The 26,203-nt window shown below is 28.1% G+C and overlaps 2 protein-coding genes across 5 annotated transcripts in view; one reads left to right on the top strand and one right to left on the bottom strand.

The window, feature by feature from the left end:
* Positions 1–3,378: 3,378 nt before the first annotated feature.
* Positions 3,379–7,678, top strand: LOC136978113 (uncharacterized). Of its 2 annotated transcripts, XM_067273775.1 has the most exons (6): positions 3,379–3,643; positions 4,668–4,788; positions 4,859–4,944; positions 5,182–5,264; positions 5,349–5,406; positions 5,892–7,678. In XM_067273775.1, the coding sequence occupies exons 2-6, from the start codon at positions 4,710–4,712 to the stop codon at positions 5,928–5,930; spliced, it is 345 nt and encodes a 114-aa protein (XP_067129876.1). In that variant the 5' UTR covers positions 3,379–3,643; positions 4,668–4,709; the 3' UTR covers positions 5,931–7,678. The 2 variants fall into 2 exon arrangements, with proteins under 2 accessions (XP_067129876.1, XP_067129875.1); XM_067273774.1 differs by lacking the exon at positions 3,379–3,643 and having other exon boundaries at positions 4,425–4,788.
* Positions 6,411–26,203, bottom strand: part of LOC136978105 (transient receptor potential cation channel subfamily M member-like 2) — a 43,718-nt gene continuing 23,925 nt past the window's right edge. For all 3 annotated transcript variants that reach the window (XM_067273760.1, XM_067273759.1, XM_067273758.1), the window contains 18 exons: positions 26,069–26,159; positions 24,777–24,858; positions 19,441–19,600; positions 16,211–16,354; positions 15,900–16,130; positions 15,602–15,776; positions 14,616–14,678; positions 14,431–14,539; positions 14,177–14,366; positions 13,940–14,082; positions 10,656–10,798; positions 8,902–9,103; positions 8,669–8,824; positions 8,506–8,592; positions 8,321–8,414; positions 8,043–8,141; positions 7,783–7,959; positions 6,411–6,710 (listed from right to left, as the gene is read on the bottom strand). In XM_067273760.1, coding sequence (XP_067129861.1) covers positions 6,600–6,710; positions 7,783–7,959; positions 8,043–8,141; positions 8,321–8,414; positions 8,506–8,592; positions 8,669–8,824; positions 8,902–9,103; positions 10,656–10,798; positions 13,940–14,082; positions 14,177–14,366; positions 14,431–14,539; positions 14,616–14,678; positions 15,602–15,776; positions 15,900–16,130; positions 16,211–16,354; positions 19,441–19,600; positions 24,777–24,858; positions 26,069–26,159 — 2,457 coding nt within the window. In that variant the 3' untranslated portion in view covers positions 6,411–6,599. The remainder of the gene's footprint in view (positions 6,711–7,782; positions 7,960–8,042; positions 8,142–8,320; positions 8,415–8,505; positions 8,593–8,668; positions 8,825–8,901; positions 9,104–10,655; positions 10,799–13,939; positions 14,083–14,176; positions 14,367–14,430; positions 14,540–14,615; positions 14,679–15,601; positions 15,777–15,899; positions 16,131–16,210; positions 16,355–19,440; positions 19,601–24,776; positions 24,859–26,068; positions 26,160–26,203) is intronic.

Raw genomic sequence — 26,203 nt, 5'->3', positions numbered from 1 at the left:
TTTGGAGACTTGCCACACTATATATTATTTCTGCAAACTAATTGATTGCAACTCAACTGTATTTACTGAAACAAAAGATTTTTGTTTTCTTCTCCAAATCTATTTTTGATCATATACTTGTGTCCACTTTGGATGTTCTTTTGAACTTTTTAACTAGAAACAGTGTGTTTCTAGTTAAAATATATTTACTGTAATGTAATCTTGGGCCCAAACTTAAAATTTTCAATGGTATTTCTAAGTCTGACATATTAACTATTACACTATCCATCCATTTTTCTTTATTCAATGGGTAGATAGTTTAATAGTTAATATGTCACTTTAAACTGGATTTTAATATTTTGTATTTAAATTGTGATAATGAAAATATTGTATATTACTAATTGTCTCATGCTTATGTTTAATAATTATTATGATTGTTGAATGGCCTTTCTTTTAATTTCTCAACACCCATGTTTTGTATTTTCATATAAGTGTACGACTATCCTTACTTATTCAATATCCTTTCCCATAAAAAGTTATGGTTTATCATTACATATTTGTAAAATTTCAATTTACAATTTAAAATATTTATAATAAATATGAAAAACTATAATTTCTAGATCAAAATCTAAAAAATATATACAGAATGTGTAGCAATTGACTACAAAATTGTTCAGCAAACTTTTCAACTTTCGTTTTACCCCAAAAAAAGTGATGCCATAATTGCAGACGGTGGAGGTGGTAATAGTCGACCTACCACTCGGGGGACCCGGGATCAAATTTGCCACACTATACTTGAAATATGTTTTTGTAACAGAGCAAAAATCTTTATAAGAAAGCATTTTGTGTTTAACACACTTAACACTAATAAAAGAAAAATATAGCATTTATAATTTTATACATCACGATTTAACAATTCACAATATCCTAGCAAATTAACGCTCTAGTAATCTCGAGTTCTGGGAAATTTACTTTTGCCACTCGAAACGTGTCACTAGAAAAACATTTAGCGTTTGGTAAAACAATTTATTTTTGTCTTAAGCAAAACAAAAACTATTTTATAAAAATAGTGATGCACTCAAATATTAGAGTTAAAATAAAAAAGGAACTACTGGCAATATAACACAACTTTCTATAATTTATCAATTCCGTACTACAGTTTATCACATTTTTAGTAGGGGAAACTTGCTTAATTCGTACTTGTGCCTAATTCGTATTTCGCTTATATTTCGACTCCGGTAATAGCTATTAGTGCCTTTAGTGACAAAAAAAGTAAATAACAGATCGGCCATATTACCATCTGACAGACAACATGCTGTTACGCTGCTTCCGACAAAAATATTGAAAAGGTAAGTTTTTTTCAACTTTTTCTGTAATATTTTTGCACATTTCGTAAGAACGTTCTTCAAATTCGATCGGGTATATGTTTTTTAACTATCTGTGACGTATTAATGCGTATTTTTGTGGTTTCACCTGACGTGATGATATATGAGTGTTTGTTGTCAAATTTCTTGGAGGCAAATGTAAAATTTGTTCGACTCTTGCGCCTATTTCGTACTCCAGGCAAGTTCTTAAAACGTACTGGTACGATTTAGGAAAACCATTTTAGATGAATGTCACAATAAGCTATTACCGATTCGTAAACTGTTATTTTTTTACTAAGTTACTGATTTCAAAAATAACCGCAAAAGTATGATCAAATGCACACGATGTGAGATATGGGTATATGAACTTTGCGCAGGAACCAATAAAAAGCAACGTATTACAACTGCGATGACTGCCAAGAATTGGCGAAGACCATCAGCCGAATCTACACACGTATTAATACATTATTGATTAAGATTTTGATTCTTAAGATGCAAACCAATGATAGGATCTCAAAGTACGATTTAAGATGAATGGTTCTAAATCGTACTTTTTTAGTGTTTTTTTAAATTGTTTATTTCTCAGAAGTTTATAAGATTTATGCTAAATTTGATTATGGTAGTAATAAAATATTTCTCAAATAAAAGTTACTTAAAATGAAAAATAATTTTTGTTTATTAATTTCGATATGATGATTTTTCCTTAAGGGGTACGAATTAGGCAAGTTTACCCTAGTAAATTACATTTTTCACCAATCTTAAAAATGTCAAAGTAAATAAATGAACGTTTGCAGACAGAACAATTAAGATGATTTGCTTCAATAAGTATTTTAATGCAATGTTTCTGTAACAGCTCTCTCATTCTTGGCACAGCAGCCAATTGTAGTGCAAACAATTACTACAGAATGGAAATCGACACAATTCACGTCGACTGATTCCTTTGAGTAGAATTTCTTAATTCGGACAGCACATTCCTGAACTGATTGATTTCTTCCGCTTTGATAGTAGCGTAGTGATGATACATCATCTTGATTCCGCTGATGATCGACATCCTCATCCTGATGTTGTATCTGATGGCATATTTATTATTATTTTCCGCTCTTCGATATAATTTTTTAAGGTACGAAATCTGGTGACTGAGTAAGACGATCTGACGACAAACGCGATCGAACTTGACCTGCGTTACTAGCAACTTCCTTTGAATATCGTCTTCGTTTCCTAACGCCGCTTTATTATAGAACTGCTCCGTCACCGACGCCATATTGGAAACACGTGAAACACTACTCTCGATCTCCTTTCGCCCCTCGTCGAAAGTATCGTCAGGAATTTCGCTAAAAATCTATTTTAATAATAATCACAAAACATAAAATATATTTAGCAATCGATACCGTGTCAAATCTACAAATTAACATATAGGGAGAGCTTCCATAACTCGATTTTTAAATAACAGATGGCACTAACTCCATTATAAAACGCTTTCGTTTTATAAATAAGTTAGCGCCATCTGTCGTTAATCAACGTCATTAATGACTCGTATCGATTTTTAAATTTGAAAATTTTGAACGTACAAAACGTAAAAAAATTTTATTTTCTATTCGAAATTTTGCTTAATTAACCAATAATTATTTATAGAAAGATCCGCCTAAAATTAAAAAATTACAGTAAAATCATTAGATATAAAACAGTTAAAATTCGAATAATTTATAAAGTCCGTTAACATGCAGCCACCTGTCAGAAACTTTCTTCCTAATCGATATAAAAACTATGTAAACGACGATAATTTTGACTTTTCGGAACAAATTAATAAAGAAGCGAGAGAATGAATATATAATTGATAATACAAATACTTTTTTATATTTATTTATTAATTATATTTTTTAAATATAATAATTACAAAAAATGATCAAAGATGGCAACATGAAGCACATTATAAACACGCATCGAAATCAAATTTTCAGATAAATTAAAATAAATTAGATTTTTTTTTAAAGAAACTTTACGTCATTTATTTCTATTTATTTGAAATTTTAAACGACGTTCGAGCCTTTTTGTGTGACATTTAATTGCTTCGCACTCCGAACATATTTACTGAAAAAACTTTTAAAGGCAGCTAAATAAATAAAAATATCTTCTTGTCACGTGACAAGATCGAGCGCCGTCTGGTTGCTCAGGTAACTGAACACATGGCTATTTAGAAACATCGTAAATACAATATTCGAAAGTCGAAAAGAGAGAGAGAGAGAATTTTATTAAAGCCGCCGACGTCAGAAAAATGGATTTAAACCGAAAATTAAAAGAAGGTAAAACGTCTTTTCGCTGTTATTCTTTTTAAATATATTTAAATTCGATCGGTAATTATCCGTTCCAATTCTCTGGTATTGTTTGTATGCGATAGGTGGTCGATCGATGAATAAAAATAAACAAATTAAAACGTTTAAAAACATCCTAAAAATATTGCTGAATATCTTATTTAAAATCGTAAAAATATTTAACGATTATTACTAAATTATCTGGAAAATAATTTACAGTTATCTGCCGCCAGTCATTATTTTGGTTTTTATTTTTCCCATTAAAAACGACAGAGCGATAATTTTAAAAAAAGCAGGAAATTTTTAATGTTGGAATTATGCAATTATCCCCGCGCAGCGAGTAGAGGTTTTTTAATAGGAAATGCAATAAAGCATCCTGTTCAATATTAACGCAGCACGCAATGCTTTTAGGTAAGATATCGTGCGTTAGAAAAAGGTAAAATATTCTTTTGTTTTCTTCCTTCCGGTAAGAAGTACAAACAAAATTTTTGAAGCGTATTAATTTATAATTTTATTTTATTTTTCCTCCCGTTTCGTGTTTATTCGTAATTTTATCCAAGAAATTGCTGAAATGTGACGTTTTGTTTACTTATTACGTATGGTTTGACGTAATAGTTAATTTTTTTTTGCCGACGAGTGACGCCTTGACATTTAAGTCTAGAAAATAATAATAATTTTTTTAAGTGTATAACGTAATTTGAGATTTTTTGGGAAGCGAAAAACGATAATTTTATATTTTCGTCATTGGAATAGTTTCGAAACTGTTTTCCCTATATATATATATAACATAAAATTCAATTTTGGAACGGATCCAGAAAGAAAAATGACTAAGAATAGTCCAACTGGCACAATACTCATTGGATAATGCGCATCCTCTGTTGCTTTTTTTATTCGGCTGTTAAATATGCAAAACGTTACCCTAACACACTAACCGTGAACTTAAGAAGACGGGCTACGATGTTACCTAAATTACGCGAGATTTAAAATATAAGATCGCTTTGGTTTATCGTTACAGTTTGTTAGCTTCTTGGAGGCATTACGAAGCTGCAATGAACACATGGGGTGCGGACCAAGTAAACCCTCCCGGGTCTCACCTCAAAGGGCATCTTTCTGCGAAGAGGAGGAGTTCGGACAGAGTACGTATCTTAAATTGAATGCGTAAATTCACGACGACGCTCACAGTTATATGTTACCGTGTTTTTAAAGATGGCGACGAAGTAAACACAGTCATGGTGAACGAAACCGGTAAAAATTATCCGCTGTCTCCAGGTTCGAAACACGGCGATGTTCGGGTAAGCTTTTACTTTTATTGTTTTCTTCGTAGTTTAAACTGTCGTAAAAGTTTTCGGTATTCGTCCTTTGTGAACCGCGACGACGACACGTGACACGCGGCGTGGATATTGTTACTTCTAAAAATAGTTTACACGCGCCTTAAAGAATTCCTAAAATATTTGACGCGCATTCTGACGTCGCGCGCGTCGTTCTTAAACGAAAAAATTAATTAAAAATTCGAAAAAAAATTTTTTTAGACGATTCGAGTAACTGGCAGTTCTAAAGGGAGAATTGGAGAAAAATCAACACGTCCCATGCCGGGCCCTCTAGTGGCGCAAATGTGAGATTTCTTGTAAAAAGTTTATTTATCAATTTTTTTTTAAATTGATAAATAAATAATTATTAATGTTGTTTGTTTGTTTAGGCAACGAACTCCGAGCCAAATCGAATTTTTTAAGACTCTTGAAGAGAAAATTAATCAGGTGAATAGAATTTATAAGATAATTTACTCAGTTACATTTTAAATCAAAATAATGTCATGTGTATAAAGTCACGAGCACAAATATTAAGGATTTCCTGCCTATTTTCAAACGTTTAACAAGTTTTTTTCAACTTCAATTTGTAAATAAATTGAAAGTTTTAACTTTATTTAATAATTTTAAACCAAATATAATTATGATTTTAAAAAATTTAACCCATTAATTATAAACTGAAAAATTGCATAATTTATTATTGCTACAAACTGCCTTTGGAAACAATAGAATTAAATATTAATTCTAATTAAAACCTGTACTTTAATTACTTTCTTTAATTAAATTATTTATAAATCCCTGCCTTTAATTCTCTATTCTAAAGTATTCAAAAATTTAGACTTTTTTTATAGTGTAAATTAAAAAAAAAAGTCTAATCATTGACTAACTTGTTAAAACATTTTATATCATTGTAATGTGTTGTAATTTTGGTGTAGGGCCAAGATCTGGAAGAAGCTGAAGGACTTTCTATCTGAGTTTCATTATCTCAAATTGAAGACATTACTGGAAGGGGGCCACTTTTCAATTGGTTGTTAATGTAGATTTTTCTATTTCTGGCTTGCGTGCGTATTTTTTCGTGCGAGCGACCGTCGTCGTGGCACATTGCGTCGAGATTTCCGCGCTTTTCGAGTTAAATAGAAAACAACTGCGGACGAAACGTTTCGGTATTTGTTAACGGTTTAGTAAATTCTCGAGGTTATCGAATTAATGGTTTTGAAACGTCCCGTTTAAGTTTTTTTACAGTTTATGTTCCGGAAATAATACTAAGTAAAATGTGAATTTGTTTGTACTTATTTAATATTCTTTAAAGAGAACGAATTGAGTTATGTATACAAAATAATATTTTCATGCATAATTAGTATGGTCGTTGTTGCAATTTTATTTAGACAGTTAATTATAATATATGAAAATAAAGTCTATATGAATTATCCAGTTGAGATTTGGGAAGATTCGAATTCCACGTTTTATAATCGTCGTATATAGTATAAATACGGTATTTATATTTATGTATAAATTAACGATAATTTACTTATCTCGACGATGTCGAATAAGTAGAAAAAATAAAATATACAAAATTGTGCTTTGGCGTCGGTTGTCGTTCTATCGACGAGAATCTTAAATCAAAATTTAAGAATCCGCGATCTTCACAACAGCATCGCCTCTACTCGTTGCGTCACCTCTTGAAGGAAGGCCGCTTGTCCCGCGGGTAGTTTGATGAAGACGTCGTCGTTAATTATCCTCCACCATAGTAGCGGCTGTTGGTAATCAGATAATACTTTTAAATACTGTACTGTACAATTTAAAGTGAGTATAAAGCTTACAAATTTAAATACAAAAATAATTTTTATTAACCAAGTATTTTCCATCATTTTCAAAATATAATTTGTTAATTTTGTATTTGGATGAACATTTAGAATATCAAATTAAATTTATTGACATTAACAGCTGTTAGAAACATTTTTCAGTGGGGGAAAATTATTTCATCATTTAGTTTTATTTATGTTGATTTTGCAGGTTTTTTCCAGAATCTGTTTGAATTAGACTGATTTCACATAGAAATATTTAAACAATTGAATGGTTTCTACTTAATCTTCTCGCAATACTTGCACGATTGGTGTGGTGACACCACTACTGCTAACTTAAGCAATTTAATATGGAGTCCGTGGCTGGGAAGAGCAAATTTTACGTTAAAGTTACCTATGCGTAATTAATTCCGGTAAAAAATACGATCGGTAACGACGATTGTATTTCTAATGAAATTTGTAAATGGCCAAAAATGTACAAATAGGCTGATATAATAGATAAAATCTCGGTTTAAAGGGCAATATATTGCCAAAAGCCTGCAACCGCTACTATCCTAATCATTATCAAACAGATTTTGATAAATTTACATCTATATTAAGTCAGATATTAATATATTCCAATAAAGTTATTTAGATTATTTTATTTAATATGGTTCATTTCTTTCAAAATCACATAATAAACAATTTATGTTAAGTTTCCTTTAACTCAGAATGTTCAGTTTATCATGACTGAAAATATTACTGATGAGCATCTTTACTGACAAATAATGTAATGGTGTTATCATAAATACCAAAATTTGATTTTCTGAAGTTCATCCAAACAGTGGCATTGAATGTACAAATAATAAATGTTGGGTCAAGTTATTGAAATTCTGCATGAATTTTTGTTATAAATAAAAATATATATTTCAGAACAGAAATTTTTTCAGTTATTTTATGATAATGTTTCTTTAAAAGCTGCCATACAAAAGTAATTAAAGTATTTCAATACATTCACATATATATATATATATATATATCAAACCTGTAAATTCTCCTGGATACATTCTTGTTTATTATAATGTACATGCCAAAGTTCAACTTCTCTCCATGCTTGATCGGTATTACAAGGATCATCCATGTACCCTTGCATTACTAATTCTACTTTTATGTCATTTTCGTCATCCTCCTCTTCTTGAGAAATGCTACAGCTTTTAAAAAACTAGATAAAATGGTTTGAAGTATTAACTTAAGCACTTTTTAAACTAATTTTTTAAATTGATATTAACAGAACATGAAACATACTGATATCATTGCTGCTTGGTTTTTCCAAATATCTTTAATCTTTTCAGATTTAAACAAAGAGCGAACAACTTCGTATCTGTTTTCGTCAGGAACAAATCCCTGTTTTTAAATGTCGATATAAATTATGTAAATCTATACATTTAATTAATTTTTTTGTAAACTTGTCACTATCAAACCTGTTCTGTTTTAATTAAATAAATCTACAATATTGTTATTTGCTGCTGTTAAATTTTGTCACATCTACAAAAATTTTTTAAAAATTAAATGAATTAACATACCCCAGGAAGAGTAATTTGATCATGTCTTTCTGCTCTCATAACAACAAATTCTACTCCTTTCCCTCCAAAAATTGTGTACTTTGATTTTTGCCATCTAGTTTAGATATTAAATTATATTAATTTAGATATCTAATGTTCTACAATTAAAAATAAATAAATTACAGACTTGTAATAATTACAATTACCTTGTGATAATTACAATTATATAATGGTTTGGTCCCCAACGTGGTAAAGATCCTTTTCCTCTGAGGCCAGTTCTTCCTCTTGGATTTCTACAAATCACAGAATTAGATTATACATAATTTATAAATATGCATTTAGGTAATTAGCTGCTAAGATTATACTAACTGAGGCACATTTTCGCTATCTAGTTTATAAGTTAGAGGCATTCCGTCTTCTGTTTTAATCCAAGATTGTCGATCGATTCCGATACCGGCCGGACTGATTGATATACTGTTCCACGTAAAAACTGGTAGATTGTCTTCGCCATCCTTTTCTCGAATCCTATGATGTATAATTAAGTAATGTAATGTTTTTATTGGTTAATTTAAAATAATTTATATTGAATTTATATTACTTACAAAAGTAAATCTAAATCTACGTGAGGTCTAAGATTGATGACAAAATCTTCTCGAGGATGAGTAAAAGCCACGGGATCGTAATCCATCCACATCACTTCCCACGGAACATATTTTTCGGGAACGGGGAAACGATTTACCATAGTACCAGGATAAGGTGAGTGACGCGACAACACGTGGACTGGTTGACTGTGAATACCTTTATCTGAAAATGTTTCATATATTATATAATTCATTTAAGAGCTAAACAAATGATTAGAAATTAATATTTCTCTATATTATGTTCAGGAGAACAGAATTTCTTGTTAAGAACATAAAATAGCAAAAAGTTCCAATTCTAGGTTTAAAAAAAATAGTATTTATGAATTTAATAAGTAAGAGTCTTAAATAATAGAGTCTTAATTTAATTTCTTCAATTATTTCTAAGATGAAATATTTTAGATATTTAATAATAAATTATTTTTCTTAAAGATTAAATATGTAAGCTTCTGTTTATAAGGAGAAAAGAATTAAAAAATTCAATTATTTTATAACTAAATTTTTACAGTAATCAATAATACAGATTTAATGATATTTTTAAATGTTATGCTTCAATATTTTGAAAAATTATTAAATAAATGGTAGTAAAAATTCATTAACCTGTACAAAATGCTATTTTTTTACATATTGTGAATATTGTATATTGAAATAAACAGAGGCTCTAAAACAATATTTGGTAGTACTGTATTAAAAATGTTACTTTTCATTCTTGATTTCTTTGATTCTATAAACAAATGAATTGGTTACAGATTCAAAGAAATCAAGAAACTAGTGCTTGATTGACAAATTTGAAACCAACATTTAAACTACTTTCATGAAATTCATGACCAAAAGATTTGTTTATTCAAGCATTTACAATGAAAATAATTAAACATATTATTGATACAAATTTAAAAAGTAAACTTATCTCGTTTTTAGTTTTTTTCTATGTTCTATAAGTTATAAAAAAATTATCATATATTCCCTAATTATTTAAAAAGTTGCTGTTTTATTATAGGTATGTACCATTTAACAATGAACTGCATATATGATGGAGGTTCCATAAGATTACAATGGAGTTGAAAAATTTGTAGCTGCCTGTACCTTTTCCATGTTTAGATATGCTTAGATACATAAATACTTATCATTGTGTTATATATAGACTATATGACTAGTAAACTATACCATATAAGTTTGTCTAATTACACTATAATATTCACTTAATGATGTATTTTTTAGAACATAACCTCATTGTTGAGTGCACATACCTGCAAAATAATTCATTACTTGTTGCATAAATGAGTTAACTGAATTAGTTAGATTACTGAAACATTAATTACATTGAAACAATTAAGGCTGTTATGTAACAGTCTTAATTGTTTCAATGTAATTAATGGTACTTTTCTAATCTTGACAATTAGAAACTATAAATACTTTTTTAAAAATTATTTAAAAATCTGATATTACCATTTGGTTATAAAAAAAACAAAAAACTGATTTGTAATTTTTCTATAAAATATATGAAAATTTATTATATATTATATTAACTTACTCCTTTTCAGACATTTACAAAATATATATGAAGGGAATTAAGAAATATTTCAAATTTTTTTAAATTTGATGGCCCAGAATAATTATTTAATTGACCACATATTTGATAAATGTATAAATTTTCATAAGTAATAAAATGTGTAAGTAAATGATTAACATTGTGAAATTTAAAATATAATATGATTTACCTTTATCCTTTTTTGCAAGGTGTCTGATATTTTCTAAGGAAATATGTGACTGAACCATCATCCGCTCTAGAACTCCTATGTGCCCTTTTAATTGTCTTAATACTTTCTTTTGATAATCGACATCATCGGTAATATGTCTTATTCTAATAATAATAATAATTTAAATGGATTAATTAAAACATCTAAAAATTTTCTATTGTAGAAATAAAACTATTACACATTGAAGTGAATTAAAGCTTTTGTCTTTATATGATATTTATATTCATTTAAAGATAATGTATAAAATAGATGAAAATGAAAACAGCCCCCCAAACTTAGCTGTGACTTTTGAACTCAAATTATCAAAATATAATTAATTGCTTAAAGTAATTAATTAAATAATAAGTTCTAATGATTATTTGAATTAAGTTAATTTTATTTCTGATTTAATTATTGTTACTAAATCTACTATTACAAAATTGTTTAAATAAATCATGGTTTTTAAACAATTTTATTCACAATTTCTGTTAATAATGTATAAAATTAATTTATTTTTGGACTCTCCACTCTGTGGGCACTAGGAGGACTTTTTTGTGGGTTTGGTCAGTGGGAGGGATGAGGCCCAACATACCCAAAATGGATCACCCATAAAAAATTCCTGGAATTTTTCTACCACCCAGAGTCAATCACCAGAGCAGTAAGCTAATATCTGAACTTTCTCAGTCAGAAATTTATATCTTTAATCAAGGATATGAAATATTAACTAAATTCATCATTTATCTTTCATTTCAAACTCTAAATGCTTTTGTAATGCATGATTTTAAACATACTAATGATTACAAAAAAAAAAAATGATCATCAAAATTTTTAAAGCCTCTTTGTTTAAAGCCTTTTCAAATGTTTATCCATATTAACCACATCTATATTTTATCTCTGTTTTGTATGCAATCCCATAGACTTGAGTTGTAGTTGCATGCCTGTACTTTTACAGTTTTCATTGCAACATAATGAAAACAGATATTCAAAATATTTGTAGCATCTACAGCCTCACTCTAATTTATAGAGAGAGAGAGAATCTTTATTTTTATTTCAATATATATCATTGTTCTTCTATCACTTGCTTCACACAATTTATGTCAGTGTTTCCTAAAATGCAGTCAATGACCCAGTATCAACTATTGTACTATAAAAAGTTGGGTCATGGAAAGCTTAAAAAATTATGTTGAAAGTTGAAATTTGGTACACAGTTAGGGTACGTCATGAGAATATACACTAAAAAGGATTTTTTGAAATTTCCTCCATGGGAAGTGTTTAAGAGAAAGCGACATGCAAGATTTACAGGTGCAGATGCGATTTTTTGTGGGAAATCGAACATATTTTTAGACCCATCTAAAAATTCGCTAATTAGTCTGGAAACAGGGGGATCTAATTCTTGCATTCTGTGAAAATGGGTAAGATTGGCTATAATGTAATAATCTTAATCTTTGATATCGTTACTTTTTGCCCGAGCAACGCCAGGCTTATCTGCTAGTATTATACGAACTTGAAAATTACTAATTGGAATGAAAATTACCACATATTTGAAGCATTTATGTATTCAAGATGTGCTTCAAAAAATTATCAGTCCCTAGCTAAAAAGTTTAGGAAATACTGATCTAATTTATTTAATATCAATAGAGGTAATATGATGAATCACTAAGTTAAGAATCAATCAGTTTATATTATTGTCTATTATCTGCTATTACATATAGATACATATTTTGAGAAGGATATTATTTTACTAAAATACTTTTTATATTCCATACATTACATAAATACTTGGTTATTATTGGGTAGTATGATTAATAAATTTATTCAAGTTATCCAGATTCTTATTTAAATAATTAAGGAGACAATTCAATTCTGTACTTATATGATATTTCCTAACATATTTTAACTCAACAAACAATACCACTGAATTTTAATCAGGCTGTAATATGAATAATTAATAATAAAGATATTATATAATTTGGATTAAAGATGGTCACTTAACCGCTTAATTTATTTATTTCAGAATATTCTAGAACTAGTCGGCAACCTTTCAGCAGTGTTGTGCTGAATGTAAGTTATAGTATTATTCTGAATGCGACATGATTCTACCAAGTTTTTGATAATATGTATAATAATTAGTCCGGTTATAACAGACTTCAAAAATATATAATTTTGAAGTTAGGTTGTTAATTGATTTATGTTTTTAGGTGTAAAGTGTTTGCATAACACATAGATGCAATATGGAGCGTAAATGCATGCGCTGTAATAGAAATATATAAACAAGAGATTCGTTTTTAATATACCATTGCCTTTGCTCAACTATGATTTAATTATTAATTACACATTTAAATGGAAAATATAATTTTTACTACATTTCTATTCAATCAGTGTGCTACAGGTTGCTGACCCCTATTCTAGAAAAGATTGATCTAGTGCAGGACTCAAACCCACAACTCCTGCTTATTGTGCAGATACCAATGTATCTGCACAATAAGCAGGAGTTGTGGGTTGAGTTGTTGAGTAAGTACTGTACATACCATCCCATTCTGAATCAATCTTTTCTTTCAAAATATTCTGAATTAATTTATTTATTTCTAATTATTAAATTTAACACAAGATGGCACAACTTAACCACCTATCTTTAGTTCAGATTATGTAACATCTTTACTGCCAAATTTTAATTGATTGAACTATATCATTTGTTTATTGCTATATATCAAGATTGATTTATATTTAATTATTTAAATCTAAATAACTTGTAAATACAGTAGAACCTCACTACTTCAGACTAATGGGGGAAATCCTAAACTGAATGAGTGACATTTTTACTCAAATGCATTTTGTATTTGAGTAAAAACCTCAAAAAATACATTCATTTAAAGTGAAATTTTATTGTGCATTTTAAGTGAACAAACACAAATATTTGCAAAAGTAGTAGTAGTAGCATCATTCCTGTCATTGCCAACATTTACTAATTTGGGCTTAAGAAAGAAACTAACTTAAGTTTTGTTTTCAATTCCTTTTCTAGCATCTGTCTAAGAGTAAGGTAATAGTTGTTAAAGCCCAGATTAGAATCACTAGATTCATTATTAAAAAAAAAAATACACAATAAAAAATAGTAGTTCGAATTAGTATGAATTCCAAATTAGTAAGTCTGAATTAGAGAGGTTTTACTGTATTTAAAACCAACCACCAAATATTAAAACTGTAGTACTATAGTTTGTTAATCATTTAAGATTTTATGAATATCAATTTAATAATTGTCTATAACTTGCATTTCCATTTGCTTTTTTTGGTAGTTTTTTTCTGATTCCTTCTCAGCTTGGTTCTTGCTATATTCCTGAGCTAACTGACGCCAATAATTATAATCCTTCTCTGATAATCTTTGGTTTTTGGGTGGAGGAGCTGTAAGATTATCCTATATAATATTAAAAATATTTGTAATTATAAACTTATTTTGAACATTATTCTAAAGTGTGAAAATAAATGTAAAAATATTTTAATAAACTTGCAGTTGTTTCAGCTTTCTTGCAGACTTTACAGGTTGAGCATTTAATTATCCAATGAAAAACTATTAAAACATAACTAAATACATTAAGTGGAGCAGGTAATCTTAAACAAGCAGCAAAATCTACAATCAGTTGATATCTTTGAAATTTCCAAATTGCATCAACTTCTGTTTGAAGTTTAGAAGCTGTTGCACTAAATAAATAAGTAAAAAATTATTAAAATTATTATTTTATATTAAAAAAAATTTACAACTTACCTGAAAAGAGCATAGAGTAGAGTCATCATAATTAACTTTAACAAAACAAAATATTGAATAGTAAATATATAAGGCCATAACCCAATATTTGGACAGGTATCATCATCATCTGTTAATAATTTTGTTTTGTTTTAATATTTTCAAGTAATTTATATATATGTTTATTCAATTTATGAAATACTCACATTTTCCAGCTTTACATTGGTAACTGTCATTGAATGAGTGCCATTTATTACAGCCCTGTCTCTCTATAGTAAAAATGATACTTATTTATAAATACATCATATATGTTTTAATAAAAGAAGTTTCAATATTTTAACTTCTGAATTATTTAAAACTAGTTGATACAAATATATTGAGCAATGAAACAGTAATCATATTTCAGCCAGTTATATGTCATTATTTATATCATGTGTTGTTAAATTAAAACAATTTTATTATTAATTCATATTATTACTTTTCTGTTCCCAATATAGAAATAAATGAATATAAAGTTAAATGTGTAGTAGTGTTTTCATTGGCAGATTGGTGTGTAGTCAGTGACTTTAAAAGTTTATTTTAGCAAATAGATGTGCATAGTTATTCAAAAGAAATTTGTGGACTTCCATGAATTTTTTTATAAAATATAATGGAACAGGTTCATAGGAAAGTATAAAAATAAAAATAAAGCTGAATTTCCTAAATAAAAATTGAAAGAAAAGAAGATAAAATTCAATTACACTGCAAATACAAATGTGTCTTCAAGTGCCTAACACAAAAACAATAGTATGACAGTGACAAAAAATTTCCTTTTATTTATAAAGCTATTCATATAATATTTGTGAAATCTGTTATACGCTTACATTACAGGCATTGACACACTTAAAGTGTAGAGAATTAAGACACTACCAGGGTGTATTAAGGTATCACATCTTTATTTTTTTTAGCATGCATAAACTCAGCACTGCCTGGCCATACACATGACATTAATACAATTTCTCACTTTTTTTTATTAATCATTACTTATGTAAATTTATATTATCAAATTTATCACTTTAGATACATTTTTTTTAATATTACATATTGAATTATGATTTATAAATTGTTTAAAAATGTGATAAATTGCCTCTAACATCTCAAAATTTGTTTTGAAATTTATAAAGGAAATTGATGACATTTTAAAATAATATACCTTGTAAATCACTAATTGGAGTCATAAACAGAGAAAACCAAGCCTTATGAAAAGTTCTTCTAAATAATTCTAAACTAAGTGGAAAATCAGGATATAAAACAGCATGTATAACTATTCCTCCACTGATGATAATTAATAACACCATACGCATAAAATTCACAAAATCTTCAAAAACCTATAAAAGAATTTTATTTATTTATTAATTATAACAAATAAATCAAGCGTTATCATTTGTATTTATTTTATAATTTTAAGTTTTTTGTAAAATAAATTAGTTGAATAAAATTTTAATACTTACCATTAATCTCACTCTAAATAACAAAGGACCTAATGTAGGTGATATAGGTAAATAAATTGCAATAATACGATAATAAAAATAAAGAAGACCACAACATAATAATACTCTTCCATTGTAAGGATCAAGAAACAATCCAATTTTTACAATACGACTAACAATATACAGGAATATGAAGATTATAATTAGTATTATTTCTACACATTTTAAAAACAGTGGAATACTTGTATATTTCTGTAACATAAAAAAACAAATATTACACTTTTTACAATTATAAATAAACAAGGAAGACAATTTAATAAGCTAAATCTTACTTTATGTAATACAAAAGTTCGATGGATGGATTCAATAAGAATCAAAGTTGTCCAAGTGCATACTGCAATATCTAGATATTGATTTCCACAAGAAGGCCACATCACTGCTAAGCTAAATATTGCAAGATAAATGATGTAAAACACCTATAAAATACAAGAAATTTATTACTAGAATTACTAGAATGATAAATATATGAATACTGTTTAATCAATCAAATTTTATTAAAATTAAAGAATTTCCCTTTATGAAAAATATAAAAAGAAAATTTTTGGTAATAGGAAAATATATATTTGGTTCAAGATATAAATTCTCATTTCTCATTCATTCTCCCTAATGTCTATGTGAATTAAGATTATCTGTATAAAACTACAAGCCGACTAATGCCGTATGTCACTGGGCTAGAAGATGGCTACAATACTAATAAATTATGAAACAGTTTGGTACTAGAGGGAGGCGTTAGGCACCATCTCTTAATAAATTTAATAATTATGAAACAATTTAGTACTAAAATTATAATTTATTAGTATTATAACTGTCTTCTAGCCTGATTAAGGTATAGCATTGGTTGGCTTGTAGTTTTATAATGTATCGGGTTATAGTGATGATGTTTGATTATCTGTATACAATGCATAAAACTGAGACTACTAATCTAATAATATGTGCTAGTATACTAAACAAAATTCCAATTTAATTAAAAAATCCACAAATCCTCAATGTTCATGGACGTCAGTGTTTGGGAATTTGATTATTCATAATTGGAAATTTATGCACCAAAATTTCAACTTTCATTAAAGGTGTGGTCTTTCAGGAAATGGGAGATTAAATACTACTGTAAACTGGAGTTGGCACCTGCACAAACTGGATGTTTGAGCAGGCACAATGCTAAAAAAATCACTGCACTCACTCCTTTGTATGGTGTCTGTCATAAGTTATGTTACTGTTTAGTTGATTTTTTTCTCAGCTTAAATAAAAAGAATTATATAGTCCAAAGGATTATTTACATATTTAAATAATAAATTGACCGAAAATTGTTTGTTTGGTCATTAAGTCTTTATCCTTTTTTAAATTCCAGCTGGGGCAGATGGTAAATAACTTGAAGATAAAAACAGTTCTTTGTTAAAAATGGCCGACAATATGACATTAAAAACATACTTTATACACTTGACGCTGATCTTTTCATGTGGGATCTGACACCAACAAATTACTAACAGTTTTTCACAATATTAATCTGGTCACAATATCAGTTATGTATTAAACACCACTCTGAAGTTTCCTGGTGGAAATTTGGAAATTAAACATATTTACATAAATTGAATAGTCCCAAAGATTATATGATTTATGTAAGGTTTGGTTATTATTATTTAAATATGTAAATAAAATGAGTTTTGCAGCACTATAATTCATTGCACTGTATATTTATTTAATAAAACCATTCATTTTTCTAACAGGTTTTTAAAACAGCAGTAATACATAAAGTCTTGGAATGAATTACAAATTTAACATTAAAATAGAACTCAATGTATATGAAGGATTACTTGCTCCCAATTATTCACAAACATGGGGAGATCAGTATATACATAATGATACAGAATTTATATATTATTTAGCAAAAATAAAAGATCATATTGAATTTAAATAATATTAAATCAAAAGATTTTATTAGACCAAAGAATTTTATTATTTTAACAGATCAGACAATCTTAACTACAACATATGTACTTTGTTATAATAGTTAAGTTGATCCCTTTCATATTCAAATATTTTTAGATATTACAAATAGAAAAATATATAAAGTCATTCTCAATTGCTATTTAATTGAATTTTTAGTTGATTAACTTTTTTCTTTTTTGAATTAACTAAAAATCAATGAAATTTAATTAAAAAATCAGGATTTTTTTGTCATAGATTTTGGAATGATATCCACAAGTAAAAGTTATATTAGAAATACGTTAAACTAGACCAGTGGTTCCCAACCGGTGTTCCGCAGATTTAGTCGCAAATTGGAAAGTGTACAATCGTATTCGAGCCGCTGAATATCAAAAAATTAAAATCATAAAATTTTCATAAACTTAAATATGTATGTACGACTCGTACTTATGGAGTGTACTACTGTTTCGAATAAGATAAAGGCAATGATAAAAACTGAATGAAATATGTAAAAAACATCAGGCACAAGTTTCCCATTAAAGTTATTTAGGTATATTTTTCCTGTCTTAGAATTGGCGTTAATAATATGAGTAGAGATTTTGAATTATAACTGCTCAATTCTAATAAAATAACTGATGACAAGCTTATGTATTTCATATTAACTTAAGTAAGTGTTCCGCTAAAGAAAATTGCTCACAAAAGTGTTCTGCATCCTAGAAAAGGTTGGGAACCACTGAACTAGACTCAAAATTAAGTATGCCATGAGTTATAAGTTTTGTTGTAAGTTGAAAACTATCCTAGAAAATACATTTGTACACAGAATAACCACATGTTAGTGTTTGATCTTTCAATGTACTTAATAGAAAACATTATGCATATCTACCCGCTTGCTATTGCTTAGTAGAAGGTGTTTCAAATGTGGTTTTCTTTTACCTAATGCACTTAGCTTTATAATGTCTAGTGCAGTTTTCATGGTAATAGAGCAAACCTTCTTGCATTTATCTTCACTGTTAGATTTACTATTACATTTTGGATGCATTTTTAAAGCACTAGTCATAAAAGTTTATTTTAAAAAAAATTGCAAACAATAACGATAAATACCATTACTCAAACATTACCAACTTTAACACCACCTCACCATCAGTGATGGAAAGTCAGAATTTGCACAAAAACAAAAAACGAAGATACATAATAGAAACAAATCCATATTAATTATTTATTTCTGGCCAAAGACTGACTTTGATGCCACCCTACAAGCATCAAGAGAACTTTAGAAACCATGCAAAATTAAATTTTAGACATATGGTCAAATTGTATGTAAGTATGAAAGTTTATAAGTTGAACGTTTGTGAGTAGGGGAGCACCTGTGTAATCAATTATAGTTTATGAGCATTGTATTTTTATAAATAAAAATAAATATCTTAAGTAGTAAAATTACTAATATATATAATGTAAATATAAGATAAAGTATAAAATATAAATTTATTTTTAAATTGAACATTACACAGTATATAATATTTTATAGAATAATAAACAAATGTGAAATAAAAAACATAAATGCAATGTTTTAATCATATCCTACTTGAAAGGTCCAGAATTTTGTAATTGGTGCACTCCACATGAGATAGATCATTTTAAATATATTTGGACGGTAATACACAAACATATCAGTGTCAAACTGTTTAATTGGATGTGGAGATTTTGTTTTAGCTGTACGTGGATCCTCTCTTACGCTATTTTTCCTGCAATAAAGACTAAACTTATAATTTCTAAAAATGTAATGTTAATATTTTATATTGATGATATTAAAATTTTAAAAATTGTTGAATTTGAAAAAAGGACACAAAATATTCTATACATGTATAGTGGAGTATAAAAAGGGCTGAAATCATACATTAAGTGCAAATTAAAAACTCAATCTCACAATATTTATTTAAAACTTTTCAATTTATCAAATATTTAATTCATTTTTTATTCCATAAATAATAAGAATAATACATTAAATTTATTTTTATCCTATATTTTAAAACAAGTGTAAAAATAATAGTGTCACTGATTAGACTCATTTCTGAGATACACTAAAATTTTTGGGTACATCCATTATGTAGACATGTTAAGACATTTTTGAGAGATTTTAAGAATACTAAATTTAATATTTGTATTCTGCATTTATAATTATAAATCTACAAAATATAGACTGAAAACATACACAGATTAATTAATTAATTTAAGTTTATTGTATAATTACAATTATACTAAATATGTTATTTTCCTGCTCAAAATCTTTGTTTTTAACAGATAAAATAAATGTAATATGTTGATTAATATTAGATGATACAGTCAAGTCCACTTAACAGAGCATTGGATAAGAGAGTACTCTCTTGCGTTCCTGATTTTCTCTCATACATTTTATATTAGCAGTGCTCTTGTTAACATATCATCAGATAGTAGAGTGGTCTGTTTTAAAAAGCTGAACATTGGTATTTTTAGAGTGATACTCCACATAAGGGAGCTATAAGGGACATAAGGCACATAAGGGACTATTCTAAGATTTATAAGGGTCTATCTTTAATCTTACAGTTACATGGGCACATGGCAACAGGGCTCTTAAAACTATGCTATATGTTATGTGGAGAGTAGTGAACCTTCCATCATGATTTTTTAATAAATAGACAGTCAAAAAATTTCTTACACTTTCATAATGAACATGACATGATACACACATAAGAAGCAATTACATATTAAAAAGATTTCTTAAAATATATCTGAACAAGCAACACAGACATGGGAATTAATCCATATGAGACAGAGGAGACATACAGATCATACAGAGATGTGATTTCCCAATCACATCTTTTCAGCTAGGCCAGTGTGTACTATATTTCTGGGAAGAAGGAAAGTCATGTGATTAGTAAATATACTGTATTTACTGATTATTCAACAGAACAATAAAATTAATGAAGCAAGAATGGAAACCAATATTCCAATATGTATAGGGTAAGACAAAAAGGTTACCTAATTTTGAAAAATCAGTACTTGCTAGTTAATGGACTTATATGAGCAAAACTGCACATTGATACAGTCAGTCAGTCAAATAATCTTTATTCTCTGGCACCGCTAAGCACAGCCAGACAGAAATACAAAAAGTACATAGTAGATACATGCTGTTAGTCATACAAGGGATACAATAAAATGGCAGATAAAAGGGAAATAAAATAAATAACATAAATGAATTAAAATAAAAAAAATTAAAGTTAAATAAATGATTAAAAAAATAAAAGTGCACTATAAGTAAAATAAAATTACTGTACATCAAAGTCTAAATGCTGTAATAGCAGAGCAAGGCATGTAAAAACATTGGCATCAAGGCTAGAGTGAATCAGATCACAAGAGAGCAGGTCAACGGATCCCACATCTAATGGAGTAGAGTGCAACAAATTTCTTTAACAAGTTAAAGTTGCTGTTGTTTTGTAGAAAAAAATCAGGCTTTACTGGCCAGTCTATATTGCTTATTTTGACATGCTGCATGCACTGATGCCTAATGTCATCCAGCATAGGACAGTTGTATAGATAGTGCATGACACCGTCCCGCACCCCACAGAGCTGACAGCAGTCAGAATTAGAATGGTGAAATTTTTTCAGGTAAGCACGAAAGCGCCCGTGTTCAGTCAAAAATTGGACTAAATCATGTGTGGGTTGAATCCATTTGCTGTGAGTACGTTCCTTGACCTTTGGGATAAAACGTCTTGTTATGTGTTGTTCTGGGATCCAGTTGCCAGGTCTCCAAGGCATTGTCCCAGATAAGGTATTTAAGTCTTGATACAAAGAAACTCTAAGTATTCTTCATATCTCTCCCACCAGATGTAATTATGTAGAATTGCCACCAAGTGGAATAGAGTAAAAATGGTGGCCATTGCAGCAGAAAAGAGGTTTTGCATGATTGAGTTCTCTGCTAGCAAGTCTGTTATCACTGTTCAGTATAGTTTGTGTCTACTAAACACATTCCTGTCACAACACTGGATCAGACATGAAAGTATTGTTTTGACAATTGATTGTTACAGTGGTCTCCTCAGCCACTAGATCTCATTTCTTATGACTTTTTCTTGTGGGGATACATTAATGATAATGTGTTTGTACCACCATTGCCTTCTGACATAACAGAGCTAAAGACATGCACTGTCAATGTTATGGAGACATCCAAGCAGACATGCTGAGCTGTATGTAGCAAGAACTATATTACTGTGTAGATGTGTGCCATATCACCACAGAGCACATATTGAGCACCTGTATGGACAAAAAGAACTTTTTAGAGTTTCTACATGTACTGTTACATGTTCATTGAAGTATCATCAACAATACATGTGTAGTGATTTTTCAAAATAGAGGAGACCCTCTTGATTTACCCTGTACTTGTAAGTATAGTAAAATTATTTAATAATGAATTTTAGCATTTCCAATTGTGTTATAAGTTACATACAGCTCCTAAGACAGGAAAAAGTGAAGAAAATTGTATATACAGTAAGACCTGCCTCGCTTAATGCCGATTCAATATAACATGGTCCACTTGATGCCTAAAAAATGCTCAAAATTTATGCCAATTCAAATTAACGTGGTATTTCATTGATTCGTATATAATACAATTATTCTCAAACACGAACCAATCAGCAAAAGGTGCAATTCATCATAGCACTGTACAGTGGAACCTTGCTTAATGAGCACCTCGCACAATGAGTAAAACAAATTGTAAAAGTTTGCCTCGCTTAACAAGTGATGTTTTGCATAACGAGTGACGAGGAGAGGGGAAGTTCCGAATTGTGCGCATGCAGCATGCGCCATCAGTCAGTGTTTAGCACTCGTTCCACTAGCATCTTACTGTCACTTGTAATCACATATTTTTCCAAACTTGTGTTCACACATATTACTTTAAAAACATCGACAACCATAGCCCGTTATATAATAAACACGCCAAACCATATGCCAAATTCTTGGGTTATTAAATTTAATGACCGATTCCAAATTAAATTTTAGAAATGTTTGAATTAAAAATTAACTATTTATAATTATTAAATTTAATATGAGATGAAAACGTAACTGCCTACCTGTAGACAAATTAATTAATTTCTAATATTTAATTATAGCCTTTACATAACCCAAGAATTTGGCATATTGTTTGGAGTGTTTATCAAATATATTAGCTGTGATTTTTTTTTTGTTTCTGCAAATCGAATTCTCATTCCAGGATGGTTCATTCCGCACTAGAAGAAATGATGATGATTCACGCTCCTTAACAGTGTATATTGTACAATTTTTTTTTGATAAATGTTAGACATAAAACATTTGAGCATTTTTTCAGCATGGAACACATTATCGTATTTTACATTAATTTCTATGGAAAAAATTGTTTCGCATTACGAGTAAGACTCTGGAACAAATTATGCTCGTTAAGCGAGGTTCCACTGTTCTTCCCTTAAATCTATGTTTGTTTTGTGCAATTTTGGAAAAAATATAACATCATAGATGCCATAAGAAATATCAACTTTGCTTGGCAAGAATTAACTGATAAATGCATAAATGGAGTGTGGAAGAAGTTATGGCTGAAGGTATCCAAGAATTCTCATCGAGAAGAGCCTATTGCTGCATCGTTAGGTTGACAAAATTGTCAACTTAATCAATACAGGAGATGTAGACAAGCAGGATATTTACGCATATGTTTATATGTTATTTAACATAAAATTATAGTAAAAGTTTTGCATAATAATATAAGTTATTTTTACGTAAATTTGCTTATTTTTTGGTCATGTGTCCCCCTATCCCTATTTAATCTATGTTAAAATGGTCTCATTTAACGCTGTTTCGCTTAGTGCTTTGTCATCTAGGAAAGCATCCCCCGTGTTAAGCAGGGTCTTACTATAATTAACAATTCCCTGGGTGATCTTGTTACTTTGGATAAAGGAACATGATTCAGCAATTGCATCATGCTCCCTTATCCAAACAGACTTGACTGTATAATATTTAATATATTAAACTATTTTTTAGTTTTAATTTTAAATTTAAAATTAATTTTATCAATCATAAAAAACTGAAAAGGCATTCAAATTTATTTATATAAATATAAAAGAAAAGCTAAATAATTAAAAATATAAAGCCTTATTTTATCTAACTTGAAGAAAAGATAAAATCTATTATAACATAGGGTAGATGTACCAGTTTTGGCCAGTGTACCAGTTATGGCCAGAAAACAAATTTGACTTAAAAATATAATCACCACATATTCAAATCTGTTCAACAAAACAAACTTTTATTGTTAACTGTTCACACAGTTAACAATAAAAGTTTGTTTCATTTGTGATTATATTTTTAAGTTAAATTTGTTTTCTGGCCAGAACTGGTACTACACTGGCCAAAACTGGTACATCTACCCTAGCATTTTTTTTCAATTATGAATAATTTATTTTGAAAATTTTAATCATTTTCAATAATTTAATAATTTGTAAGCTTTTTAGCAAAATACAAATTAAAATTGTAAAGCCAATAGAATTCTTTCTCTTCTCAAAGCTTGTACTGTAATGTTAATTAATAATTAACATGAGATTTTATAAGTTTTCTTTAATTTGCTTAATTAAAAAAAACTAATTTTCTTTAACACATTCTTTGCTAATGATACCTTACAGCAGTTTACAATATAACAACACTACTCTCATAGCATCATAAAAGTTTACTGGGTTTCTTGCTTGGAAAATTTTATTATTTGTTTTTAACCTGTTTATTACAGAATAAATAAAATAAAAGTTTAAAACTTATTGTAAAATATATATTTATTTATTTAAGAAGTAATGTTAAGAAAAAAATTTAAAAAATAGATAAAAATTTGACACATCTAAAATTTACAAAATTTAAAATTTTTATAATAATTTATACTTTGTTAATGTATTTCTTTTGTTATCTAATAATATCGCTTCATCACCATCTCTTTCATCTTTCTCTTCATCAGAATCATATTCTATAAAATAAAAACAATACATAATAAGTTTCTGGTAGTTATACACAGTAATAGCAAGATGTAAAAATAAATCATTTGCATTTGTTTAACAAATTCTCTGTCACATAATCCTTTAAAATCATTGAATGTACATATATGTCACATTAAATAAAAGCTTAACTAATTTTTTCACTTATTTATTATTTGTAGCAAGTCAAGTTATAAGTAAAAGCTAAATTGTAAACAAAAATATAATTTCATAAAAAATTCAAAGATTTATATCCAATTTATATACATATATATAAAGACATGAATTGGCATATATAAACTAATATATAAATCACAAGAGATTTGTAAACTAAATTAATCTTACTTGTTTACATAAAAGCATCATACAGTATTACATAAACATAACAACAATTAAGTTTAAGCTTATGTAATAAAAGGTTAAATTTTAAATTTTCAATTTTTCAATAATTTTTAAGAAAATGTACACTTATTCATTTTTAAAACATTTAAAAATAATAAAAATAAATAAATATGCATAAAATATTTTTATATTTTATTGAAAAATATTTGTGTATTTAAAATTAGTATTTAATATTATTTTAAAGTTTAAAAATGGATTGAACATATTAAAATTTTAATTTTTGTGTTTTTTTAACAACTTGTTTATTTTGTTATATAATTTTTCCCATATAATATTTTATGATAAAATTTGAATAATAGTAGATTATTACAATTGTATAGATAGCAATTGTAATAAACTGTTTTTTTAATTTTGCAAAAGACTTTTATCTTTCAAATATGAAAAACAATCCAGCTATTAAAATTATTTAACCTGATAAAATAGATTTTTTTTATGAGTACAGAGAGTAACAGCTTTTTTTTCTTTAAAGCATAAATGTAATTAAGTATTTGCATGAATAATGTTAAAAAGATTAAAAGAAATTAATTAAGATTTATGATATCATTTTGATTCTATATTAAACTATTTAAAAATTTTCTCGACAATAGATATAATCCTCAACTTTTACTTTCATAAGAAATATACCAATAAAAATATTAAACAAAAACTGTTATGCTATACAATTATATGTTTATGACTGATTGTTTTATCTGTAATGTAATTAATAAAACTTACATACCATCTGATTAATTAACTAGATATCATTATAATGTTTTATTGTAATTTTTTTATGAGACAAAATACAGAATGAAATCAACCTACCTGATTCATCATCATCATCTGTAAATATAGGATCAGACTTAAATCTAATCCAAACATACATTGGAACAATCAAAAACGCACTAAGTATTATCTGTACGAAAAATTCATGATATAAAATAATGCATTTCTTATAAA

This window comes from Centruroides vittatus, unplaced genomic scaffold, assembly GCF_030686945.1.
Source record: "Centruroides vittatus isolate TY-2023 unplaced genomic scaffold, ASM3068694v2 contig_488, whole genome shotgun sequence".
In the NCBI taxonomy this organism is placed as follows: Eukaryota; Metazoa; Arthropoda; class Arachnida; order Scorpiones; family Buthidae; genus Centruroides; species Centruroides vittatus.
This window is presented reverse-complemented; position numbering and strand designations above follow the sequence as displayed.